The sequence below is a fragment of the Odocoileus virginianus genome, chromosome 20 (genome assembly GCF_023699985.2).
Source record: "Odocoileus virginianus isolate 20LAN1187 ecotype Illinois chromosome 20, Ovbor_1.2, whole genome shotgun sequence".
NCBI classification, from domain to species: domain Eukaryota; kingdom Metazoa; phylum Chordata; class Mammalia; order Artiodactyla; family Cervidae; genus Odocoileus; species Odocoileus virginianus.
Window position 1 is genome coordinate 26477351 of NC_069693.1, and position 12722 is coordinate 26490072.

Consider the following 12722-nt stretch of genomic DNA (forward strand, 5'->3'; position numbering starts at 1 on the left):
AAGGGAGACAGTGATAAGATATAGCAGTCTATGTGCTCATAGAACTTAGTTTAACTGGAGAAATAGGAAGTAAATGAATATATTATTATAAATTAATGCAAAGGTTAAGAGTGGGTGGAGCACAGATCCTAACCTGTAATAAAAGACTGTGACCTAGACTTGGAGCAGAACAGGCTTTGGGAGGAAGTGATTCTTCACCTGAGATCTGAATGTAGAGTTAATTAGGTGAAAAGAAGGGAGTTTATCTTGGTCCAGTGTCTCAAGCATAAGCAACGGTGAGGCACAAAGGTCCTGTGAGAGGAAAGAACCTGGTGCATCCAAGAATTGATGGCTGGAGCATAGAGGAAATAGCCCTGAAAAGGAGTTTGGTCTTTTGAAAGAAAAATTGCAGCCACAATACGTAAAAAAATTAAAAATTATAGGAAGGAACCTGTAATCCACATGTGTTAAAAAAAAATACTTTAAAACCAGTATCCATAAACTTGAGCATGTTTATATGTCTGGTATAACATATTTTCATGCTATTTTTTCCCTATAATTCTGAAAAGTAAAGTCTTATTTTATGACTCTTCAGGTCCTCAACTTCTGTCAAGCACTTTCTTTCCACTTATTTTCAGTACCAATTAGGCAGTTAAGATGGTTTGGATGTGCAAAATTTAGAGAAGGGGTTGTGGGATATGAGTTTGTCCTTATTTAAAGTGTTCAAATAACATTGCTAGTAATGGATAAACTCACTATTTTTTTTCCATATTACAAAGCTGAGAAGTTATCTCTAAGTCTAGGAGAATATTCTTTTGATAAAAATGAAGAGCGTTTAAAGGACATAAATATGAAAGAGAAGAATCTTGAAGATTACTGGAAGAAAGCAAAGGAAATTTTACACAGAATAGAAGAACTTGAAACAGAAGGAAATGAGGTTGGCTTTTTTGTTTCAAATAATACAGAAATTTTTTCAAAATTTTTTTAATAATAGAGGTTGGAGGGTAAAATATTTTTCTTACAAATTTACTTTTTATGGTTTTAAATTTAAAATTCAATAGTAATACTTGAGGAATCATCCTTGAACACAGAAAAAAAATATTTTTAAAAAGTGAAAATGAAGGACTTCTCTGGTGGTCCAATGGTTAAGAGTCTGCCTTCCAATGCAATGGATGCAGGTTCGATTCCTGGTCAGAGAACTAAGATCCCACATTCCTTGGGGGCATTAAGCCTGGCCTTCACATCTAGAGAGCCTTCCTGCTGCAGATGGCAGAGCCCAGGCACTCCAGAACCTTGCTCTCTACAACTTCAGAGAAGCCTAGGTGCCACAACTGTAAAGCAGCTTAAAATAGATATTTTAAAAAGTGGAAATAATGACTGAAAAAATAAGAGACATGGAAGATAGAGTCACGAGATCTATCAGTTACATAGTAAGTGTTTGAGAAAGAGAAAGAATGGAGAAGTAATAGTTGTCCCTTGAACAACAGGTGTGTGAACTGCTTGAATCTATTCATACATGACTTATTTTGACTTTATTTTTGTGTAAATTGTGAGATATATGTTCCCATCTGACTACCCAAAAGTCCCCAAATCATTTAATAAATATTCTCCCCTTTCTCCCTAATGTAAACTTCATCTTTTATAATGTATAGTCTATTGACAATCATAAACTTTTTATGCATTATTTAAAGGGAGTGTAATTTGGATTATAAAACATGATTATTTTGAAATTATTTACTTATTTCTATATTATAGGAAAATATACAAGGAGAGAATTATAAGAATAATGTTTCATCTATGAACATAAATATTCAAGGTACACTGAAACATCTCCATGCAGATAGCAGCGGTGGTGTTCCCAAAGCAGAAGATAAAGATAAAAGCCAGGCTAGAAAGCTACATGGTTCTAAGTCCCATAAAGTCATGTCTAAAGCATGTACAAATGATGATCAAGTGAAGATGGTGTTAAGGAGTGCAAATCCAGTTAATGCTTGTTATAGGGAGAGTGGGCAAAATAAGACTTTATGTACAGCCAATTCAAGCTGCAAACAAAACCTATGTGAAGAAACAACTTCTGAAAAAAAGAACTTTGTTTCTCAGTCAAGGTATAATTTAATAATTGTTTCTAACTTTTACTTTACTTATTTATTCAGCATTTGTGTGTGTGTGTGCGCGTGTAGTACAATGTGCTATACTCCTAAGCACTGGGATATAGAAATGATAAAACATGGTTTTGGGAAGAAACCTAATGTAGGAAGTTTTGGGAAAAGGGTTTGGATGGGACAGTCTTGGCCAGTTCGTCTAGGGTCTGGCATGTCATACTCAAGATTTTCTGTTTTAACTTATAAGGTATTAGGAGCCATTGATAATTTTAAATCAAATGGCATAATCAGATTTGAATTTTAGAAGGGATACTCAGAAAACTTAAACTGAATGTCTATAGCTGAAATAATGATACACATATTGATAATCAGCAATTTGGCAAAAGCCGGTTTGTATGTTTAATTTGATAAATGGCGGTAAGGTGTGATTAAGATCTGGTTTAGGCTTACCTTTTCATTTGTCCCCTTACCCCCTCTCCAGTACATGTTCTTTCTCCCTCATGGGTAGCCTTCGGGACTGGACCTGGAATCACAGCCTTTCTTCCTAGAACCTTTCTTGTGTTGTGCTCTTCTGATAGTTCCTGGACTATGAGGGAGACTGAAGACGATGCTGCTATGTTTTGGGAGGTTGCAGGGTAAAACAAGTGTTAGAAAGATGGATTATATCATCACATTCCCTTTTCCTTTTCCAAACCATGTAATTTTAACTTGATTTCTTAGGAATGTAGAATTGGGAATTAGTGAGATATGCTCTTGAGCCAGCCTTCTTGCCCTCTGGCCCACTGAATTTGTTATTTCCTCTTTTTTGCTTTTCTTCTTTCTTATTTTCCTCTTTTTTTCCCCATGTTTCTGCTGACATCAGTATTGTTGCTGTTTGGAGTCTTGTTTAACTCCACTTTTTTTTAAAAATTGAAGTAGAGTTGATGTTACAGTTACAATGTCTCAGCTGCACAGCAGTGATTCACTTACTGTTCTTTTTCAGATTCTTTTCCATTATATATTACTACAAGATACTGAATATAGTTCCCCATTCTATACTGTAGGCCCTTATTATCTATTTATATATAATAGTTAACTCCACTTTTAGAAACAAGGTTGTATATAACTGCTGCATACCATACTTTGGCAGAATTTGGTGGGTTTCAGTAGATCCTGGTTCCAGCTCCTTCTGTCTGCCAAACTCTGCTTATATAGAAACATTTGTTCACACACCAGTGTTTACTTATAGTAATCTTGTGTCTATTTTCTTTTAGAGACCAAATTTTTAAACACCCAACTCCTATTGCCAAAAACACAAAGCAGCAATTACCAGTAACAGGTATGACTAAAAATGTTTCTTCTTTGATTGTTGAACATATTCAGGTGATTAATATAGCTAAAAATGTACATTGGTATATCTTCTCTCTAACATACAAGCCATGCCTTTACCTCTCTTTCTAAACAAAGTGCTTCAGTCACCTGTTGTTAATATCCAGAACCTTTCTATTTATCCACTAGGATGACTGATGTGTAGTCCCGGGCTACAGTTTATGAAAATTTTCAGAATTAATAAATCTTGTAAATGTCACATACTTTTTACTAATCAAAAATACCTTGCATTTTGCAATTTTTTCTCCAGATCCATTTACATTATGTTCAGATATAATAAATAAAGAAGTCATCAGTTTTCTAGAAACAGACAGTTGTTCCAAAAGGTTGAGGTATAGATGTTCAGGTAAGTATTTTTTTAATTGTAATTGTTTCATAATTAAAGTTTATATGACATAAGTTAACCAGAATTTGTAATAGTTCTACCAGTGTGATTTAGACTTCATTCCCTTTGGAGAAATAACAATCTTGGGTGTCATAAAAAATTCAAATTAATACCTTTTATCTACAATAGCCTGTGTTCCCAGTATTTGTTCATATGAGTCAACACAGCTAATAGTTTTTAAAAATTACTTTATTATTCTCTTTTTGTCACCATCTATAAGTTTAGCTTTACTGAGTAAGGTAAACATTTTTTGTATTTTCAGAGAGTCAATAAATAGGTATATATTCTGGATTATGTTCTGAAAATCATAGGCATTAATTGTCTATATTTATAGTAAATTTATAAGTTTTTCTAGTATTCCATGTCCCATTATTTCTTTTTTCTTCAGGGTCCTCAGTGCTTACTCCATCCTTTCTTCTCCTTCATATCCAAGTATTTGTTCTTTGTTTACTCTTATTGTTGCACTCTGCCCTTTGGAGAAAATTGAGGCTATTCCACATTAGGCTCAAAAATACTACTGTTCTTCTGCCTTCCACCAGTCGTGCCCAACTCTTTGCAGGATTATAGCCTGCCAGCCTCCTCAGTCCATGGAATTTCCTACGCAAGAATACTGGAGTGGGATGCCATTTCCTCCTCCAGGGGATCTTCCTCACCAGGGATCGAACCTATGTCTCTGTGTCTCCTGCATTGGCAGGCAGATTCTTTACTACTGAGCCATCTGTTATTCCTTGACCTTTCTCTTCCTGCCAAATTTCTGCAGATATTTCCCCCACTAAAATAATCTACAGCACTTCCTCAACTCTGCTGCAACATATACTTTTGTGGTATCATCTCTCATTTTACCAGTGATTTTCAAATCTGTATCTCCACACTTCACTTGTACCTTGGGTTATAGCCATGTTCTGCCATTTCCAGCTGTATCCAGGACATACTCACTTTAATATCTTGTTATTTCAAATTTAATATATTAAAAACACAATAACTTTCTTCCTCTTAAACTTCCCTCCCTCCAGCATCTTCATTTTTGTTAATATTGCCACTATTCTTCTGGCCCCCCAGATATCAAACATTGAGTCATCTATAACTATCTTTTCTCCTTAGATCCCCTATTTCTAGTCTATCAGATTTGGTTGTTTCTTTCTTTCCCACACAGGCCTCTTTTCCTTCATGCCTCAATTACTCCAGCAACTCTCTAGCAGTCTTTCAGTCTCAAGTCTCACCAACCCCCAAGTCACGCATATTGCTCTTAACTTCTCTTCCTCATGTGCTTTTTATCATGTTACCAGGGTAAAGAACCCTCAGTGCTTCTCTGTAACTCACAAATCAAACTCTCTGCCTGGCTTTCAAAATTGTGTGGAATTTTGTTCTGCTTCCGCTTGTAAAATTTTACTGCACATTTGTTCTACCAGAAATGTGCTGTGTTTATTCCAGACCCTGCCATTCGATCCATCACAATTGAGCATTGTCCTAAACATCTCTCTTATCCTAATAGCTCATTATTCATCAATTTTACCTTAGAAATCTCTGCCTTCTCCCAGCAAATGTTGTATTTCAGAATCCCCTCATTTGTTCTCTGGACTATTTAACTATCCTCAACTGATTCTCTTACTTTCAGCTGAGCTTTCTCTTAGACAAATTACATCATATCCCTGCTTGATAAATATCCCTCAGTTCTGCCATTGACTTGAAGATAGCTAAAAATCCTTAGGATGGTTCTCAAGACTCTTGTTGATCGACCCCTGGCAACCCTTACCAGCCTCAACTTTTCTCCCACACTTCTCTCATACCTTATACTCCAGCCACACACGACACCTGTGATTGTCTGAACACACTACACTTTCTCACTCTTCTGTGCTTTTGCATGTGTTCTTTGTACTTAAAATGTCTTCATCCCTGCCAACTTTCTGTCTGGCTAACTTTTTCTTTAGGCAACAGGCAGATAGAGTACCTTATAATGTATGGATGTGGCTAACATTACCTGAAGCTACTGATCAATGTTAACGTTTAAAAAAAGATAGTCAGACTTTATGTGTCTGTTAATACAATACAATTAGAAGTCCACACTACTACCTGTGAGGAATTCTACTAAAAACAACTTAATCTGAATCTGATCAGTCATCTAGATCTAATTAACAGTTTCTTGGGCACATAGGAACATTTTAAAGGATACAACTAGGATGTAATCAGCAAAACCCCAACTTTGGGAAATTGCACATTACAAATGACCTGGTGTCTCCAACAGGCAAATGACAAAGAGGAAGAGAGGAGAAGTGATAGATTAAAAGAAACTCAAGAGACATATCAGCTGAATGTAATGGTCGACCTTGTTTGAATCATGATTCAAATAAACTGACCATAAAGAGAAAGTTTTAAAATGATGGGGAAATTTGAGCACTGACTGGATATTAGATTATATTAAGCATAATTTTCTTAGGTGTGATAGTGGTTTTGCCATTTAAAGAAATAAGACAAAATAAGTACTTTTTAAAAAGAGTTCTTATCTGTTAAGAATGCATATGAAATAATACTCAAATGCAACTTCAAGGCTTCATAATCCAGTGTGTACAGGAAGGCAGAGCTGAGTAGGTAGAGGGAGATAAAATATGATTGGCCTTGAGTTAAGAATAGTTGAAGCTAGATGCTAGTTACATGTAGGTTCATTATTCTTTTCCATTGATTCTCATGTATTTGAAGTGTTCCATAATATTAAAAAAAAAAAAGATGACTAAGCTTAAGGGTCATTTCTTTTGGATATCTTCCCTGACAGTGACTCCTGCTCAGAATTAGACCAAGCTAGACGCCCCTTTCCTATATCACCATAAGTGTTTACACCTCTGTTACAACACTCATTTCCCTGTATTGTATTTGTTGTCTTTACTCTTTCATATGATGTGGCTTTGAGTTTCGTAATGTATTTATAATTAACTTTCTGATTTCACTTCAGTTACCATCATAAAGATATTTGCTTTCATAAATTTGTTATTAAATATTTTATAACATCTATGCATCATTTTAATTTGTTTTCTTTTAGGTTGCATAGCAGTAGGAAAATCCTTGAATAGTCGAAATTTTAGCAAGCTCTTGCACAGTTGCCCATACCAATGTGATCGTCACAAAGTCATTGTGGAAGCTGAAGACAGATATAAAAGTGAACTAAGGAAATCACTTATCTGTAACAAAAGTAATTAATTCAGCAGTTTTAAAACTGTAATTATGACTGTACCTTCTGAACTATGATCTAGAACGTTAAGTATATTAAAAGCTAAAGGGTACAAAAAGCGTTGAAAAGAAAATCTGTCTCTGAGCAACTATGATTTAAAATGTTCCCAGGGAGTAGATTTAGTCTCTGGTGGTTTAAAAATTCTTCCTAATCCACCTAAGGATTCCCATTAGAAGGGGAAAAAAGGAAATATCATACTAATGGAATTGATGTGATACTACTCAGATTAATACTCTAAGTAGGCTAAATGTTTTCGTATTTTTCAGAAATTCTGCTGACCCCACGTAGAAGACATCAACTCAGTAGTGAATCTACTACCTCTGGAAGAATAAGTGAATATACTTAATTTTTAAATAAATATAAATTTAATATATTCCTGAAACAGAACAGCTCAATGATTGTTCTCAGTCACATCATTAATGACTTCTAAATAATAACCCTTGGCTCTGATAAGTCATATTTCCTGAGAAAAGAGGTTTCCCTCCTCCCTTCCTCATGTCACTCGCTCATCTCTTGCTTTCTAGTTGGGGGAGGAGCAGGAGAAAACAACATTTATTAAGAACCCGTTATGTATTAGGTGTTTATGGATATTATTTCCTTTATTTCATAAAATAAAATTGTAAGATAAGGTATTATTTTATTTCCACTTTCTTTTTTAGGTTGCATAACAATAGGAAAATCCCTGAATAGCCAAAATTTGCCAGTGAGCAAATGGCAGAACTTAGATTCAAATCCAAGTTTGTCTTTCTCCAGAACCCCCGGTTCATTCCTCTGGATCACATTTCTGTTTTAAGAATAAAGTTATTCTCCTATGCACAAGTGCTTCAGAAAGGTTTTGCAGAAGATTTTGGTTTACATCTATAGCACTTCAAATAATCAAAATTGAAAGACAAATAGTATAAAGCTTAGATCCCTGCTTAAAAATTAATATACTTCTCAGACTATGAGTTAACTTATAGGAGGTTTTATTAAACTACAGGGTTAATAGTTCAGGTTTATCACCATTCCAAATTTATCATGAGACTTAAAGAACGTTACCATTTTCTTCTGTTTGTATGGAATTAGTACCTGCAGAATAAGAGTAAGCAATTGAGTACATTACTTGTCAAAGTAACCTAGAAATTAATAGCCATTAGTAACTATAGAGCCATTCTGTTATTTATTGTGAAGCGGTCTGGACTTGATCCATCCAGGAAACATTTTGCCACTCATGTTTGTTTAGCCATTTTCACTGCCAAAACCTTGAAAGAAATTTCAGATTTACTTTTTATAACTGGGTCTTTTTCAAGATTAAAATTTCTGCATATAAATTAAGTGCAGTATCAGTATAGGGTAGCCCACTTTTTGAAGTAATATTTTCCGTAGAAACTGTTAGAAAATAGATATTTTTCCATAGAAATGTTGCAGTTGGAAATCTTGTCTTTGACAAGGAGTTTGCATCAAATTAACAATAGAATTTCTTCACCAGCATGTCTTAAAAGCAAATATAAAACAACTAAAAATATTTGATAATCATTTTTCATAGTAAAGTCATTTTCAGAACCTCATGAAATATACATAATTATTCCTATATATTGATTATACAGAGGGATCCTAAATACTGTTAGGATCATTTTCAACTCATAAACACCTACATCTTTTTTGTAGGTTAGAACTGCTTAGTTAAATAATAAGTTGGCCTGCTGTTTTTCAAATTTAGGCATCTTGAGGAGGTGGTGATTAGATTGGCCTTATATCTCTTATAGGGCTTCCCAGGTGGCAGTAGTGGTAAAGAACCTGCCTGCCAAGGCAGGAGATGTGGGTTAGGAAGATCCTCTGGAGGAGGGCATGGCAACCCTCTCCAGTAATCTTGCTTGGAGAATCCCATGGACAAAGGAACCTGGCAGACTACAGTCCATGGGATCACAAAGAGTGGGACACGACTGAAGTGACTTAGTATGCATCCATATCTCTTTTACAGGCAGGACAGGAATATTTAATGTACTGTTTTCCCCCTGTTAATAAATTTCCCTTTCATACTAGAGACATTCATTACCTTTCATTTGGTTATAGGTTACACTCAAATTTGAGACTACTCTTTTGAGAAGGGACCATTGCAGCATCTAAGTATTTAAAAGAGTCTTGGGGACAAGGCTTTTTTAGGATGGATTGAAAGATAAGTCTAAAACTGAGTTTTCTTGCCTACTTTTCCCTACTATTTTCTTCTCCCTGCTTTCTTCTAATGCCCAATCAGTATAAAAAAGAGCACTAAAGAAGCCACAGAAGGGAGCCTTGTGGTGTAGAGAGCTGTTTCCCCTTCTAGGCTGCCCACTGCTCTGCTGCGGAAACCTTTGAGGAGTTGGGCACAGATGTTAATTTAAGTTAGAAGTCAGTGAAATGGCAACTGCAGTGAAAAAGTGGGGATGGGCTCTACATGAACAACCCCAAGACCCAATATCCTGAATGATATAATAACCCATCTGGTTCTGATTATAATGAGTTTTGAGATCATTTAGCAAGTGAAATTGAAATCATTTATTTCTCAGAGAACTACAGTTTCCCAGTAGACCTAAAAGTAAGAAGTAACTTCATTGATGAGTTTTTAAAATATTTATATGTATATATATATATATTTTATATTTAAAATATATTTAATATATTAAATATATGTTATTTTTGGTTGCTCTTCGTCTTCGTTGCTGTGTGCAGGCACTCTAGTTGTGTGGAGAGCAGGATCTACTCCATTGCAATATGTGGGCTTCTCATTGAGGTGGCTTCTCTTGGGGAACACAGAGTCTAGGCACACAGGCTTCAGTGGTTGCAGCACGCGAGCTCAGCAGCTGTGGCACACTGGCTTAGTTGCGCTGAGGCATGTGGAATCTACCGGGACCACAGATCAAACCCGTGTCCCCTGCCCTGGCAGGTGGATTCCTATCCGCTGTACCACCAGGGAAGTCCCAGTGATAAATTTTTAAAAAGTTTTTACCAGCAGTAACTTTTTTTTCTTTCAACAAATATTTATTGATCACCTCCCGTGTGTCTGACACAATTTTAGGCACGGGGGACATAATGGTGAGTGAAACACAAAAATCCCAGTCTTCATGGATCTCGAATTCTAAGCAATACTATTCGGTAATAATTAGACATTATTTCATTGATTTCTTGGCCTTCTGCTGCTAAGATTTTTCTCTTCTGGTTTAAGAGATCTGAACTGTGGCTCCTATCTTAGGAGAGATGGACTAACAGTCCTGACCTGCAAAGGCAAGATTTTCTAAGGTTGTCCCAGCAGTTATTCCAGGTCCTACTCCATTAGGACCTTAATTGGAAATACAAAAACTCCTCCTCATCAGAATTCACAATGAAATAAAAACCTTAAAGGAGGACTATTTCCTGGTAGTCATGACTAGAAAATATTTGTTTACGGATATCAACTGTGTATTCTTTCTGTTGTAGAAATTACCCCTAAAAACCAGATAAAACTTCCTCCTTGTGCAGCCTGTTTTGTTTTTTTTTGTTTTTTTTTTTAGTTTTAATCAAGCTAGCCTTCATATAGGTGATGAACATGTTCTTTAAATCAAACTTCAAAAAAGACCCTTAATCCTTTAAAAATATTAATCAAGCATGATAATTAAAGTAACAAGTATTGATATTCTTTTCTATGAAGTTATGGAGCCCTTTGGGAAGACTAGCTGTAAGACAGGTAAGTGGTTAACTGTCCTCACAGGAATGTTGAAAGAGTTAACAACCAAATGTTCATAAAATTTTGTGTCTCTTATCATAAGATTAAGTTACAGTTATTACAGAGATCACAGTGATAGCATCTAGGTTGATAGTAGGCACTCAGAGATTGTTTGTTTGTTTTCATTTGAAGTGTATTTTCATATGATGAGTAGCCCAGGCATGAAGTTTTCTCACTGTATAATCCATATCCTTAGAATAAGTTTTTATTTGATTCTCAAGAAGATCTCTTTTTTTTAGCAAGTACTAATATATTCTACAATTCTCATTAATTACAGAGAAAAGAAGAATTCGTAAAAACTTTACCAAAGAAGAAATAAATTACCTTTTCAATGGAGTTAAGAAAATGAGAAATCACTGGAATTTAATTTTGTGGTCTTTCCCCTTTCAGCAAGGACGGAAGGCTGTAGACCTTGCTCACAAATACCACAAGCTGACCAAATGCCCCAAGTGTGTGGATCCTTGATTGGAAGAAGACTTGTCAGTTGTTAGTTTGACACCTTGAAAAACAGTGTGTTAAAAATACAAAATTTTAAATATTCTTAGACACTCTCATGAGACAGGAAATGTGGCAATGGGGATATTGTTTTAATTATTTTTTGTGATGCTGTAGCTCATCAGACTATTAAAATAACTTATAAGGACTTCCCTGGTGGTCTAGTGTCTAAGACTCCGTGCTGTCAATGCAGGGATCCTGGATTCAGTTCTTGGTCAGGGAATTAGATCCCATAAGTTGCAACTAAAAATCCCCTGCAACTAAGGCCCAGTGCAGCCAAATAAAATTATTTTTTTAAATTATAAAACAAGTACATTTTCTTCTAAAAATTTTATTTTATCATATCTTTGGCTGCGCTGGTTGTGATGTGTGGGCTTCTCTCTAGTTCTGGTACGAGAGCTCTCTAGTTGTAGCATGCAGCCTTAGTTGCCCCATAGCATGTGGGATCTTAGTTCCCTGACCAGAGATTGAACCCATGTTCCATGCATTGGAAGACAGATTCTTAACCACTGGACCATCAGAGAAGTCCCTAAAACAAATACATTTTCAATGTGTAGATTGGTAGGACAAAATTCCATATGAGGTGAAACACATGTTTAGGATTATCCTTTTTTTCCCTTAAGCTCAACCTAGGTCAGAGAAAAAAAATTATTGGCCTTTAAACATTATTTGACATTATATACTATATGAGACACTGGATTTAGTATTTTTACCTAGTGAAAGTCCCTCCCTGGAACTTAGTTTCCCAAGTTGTTCAAATTATGTTCCCGCACACACTAATGTTTCTCCTTCTAAAGGCAATTGTGCAGTTGCTCCAAATACTCCAAATTCTATTGTCAGGTTCACTTCTTTTTGGTGCATATTTATTTGCTTCTGCATTTTCAAAGTTTGAAACAATTTTTGTTTGTTTGCTTTTAAGTTTTCTTCTAGTTGGAAACCAAACTATTAAATCTCAAACTTCTATTTTTCTTACTCTTTTTATATTCCATCACACCAATGCATTCTTCATTATACTTAAAATACTGTGGCAGTGATCAAGTATCAAGGCCTTAAAGCTCAGTTGCACTTCTGTACACATTGGCTGTTTGATGTCATTCTTACAAATAATGAAGGGTATTTTCCTATAAGCATGTATTGGATCCTTTCAGATCATGAGTATGTCTTCTTAGATAAAGCAGAATTTTTATTAATTTCTGTTCTACAATGAAAATACCGGAGGGTCAATAAGCAGAAAAGTCTGTTTAAAATCCAAAAGTTCCTTTAGGCCTAAGAATAATTTACAATTAGGAAAATTCTTTGCATCATCTAAAGTATGAGTGAATTTAGTCCATTATCAGTATTTCCTAAGCTCTATGGAGGTGATTTAAATGGTCTGCTGGGCTACTGTGATGTGTAATTCTCAAGATATGTGAATGTTGTTTTAGGTCAACGGGGAAAACATTTTGTTGCCTCAAC

The 12722-nt window shown here is 35.3% G+C and overlaps 1 protein-coding gene across 7 annotated transcripts in view; it reads left to right on the top strand.

Annotated features, from left to right (window-relative positions):
- The window catches only part of TERB1 (telomere repeat binding bouquet formation protein 1), a 33206-nt gene extending 20484 nt beyond the window's left edge, over positions 1-12722 (top strand). For 4 of the 7 annotated variants that reach the window (XM_020885010.2, XM_020885008.2, XM_020885012.2 and 1 more), the window contains 7 exons: positions 759-916; positions 1735-2084; positions 3335-3399; positions 3700-3795; positions 6866-7015; positions 7321-7386; positions 11050-12722. In XM_020885010.2, coding sequence (XP_020740669.2) covers positions 759-916; positions 1735-2084; positions 3335-3399; positions 3700-3795; positions 6866-7015; positions 7321-7386; positions 11050-11237 — 1073 coding nt within the window. In that variant the 3' untranslated portion in view covers positions 11238-12722. The remainder of the gene's footprint in view (positions 1-758; positions 917-1734; positions 2085-3334; positions 3400-3699; positions 3796-6865; positions 7016-7320; positions 7387-11049) is intronic. The other 3 variants (XM_020885015.2, XM_020885017.2, XM_020885020.2) reach the window with 3 other exon arrangements.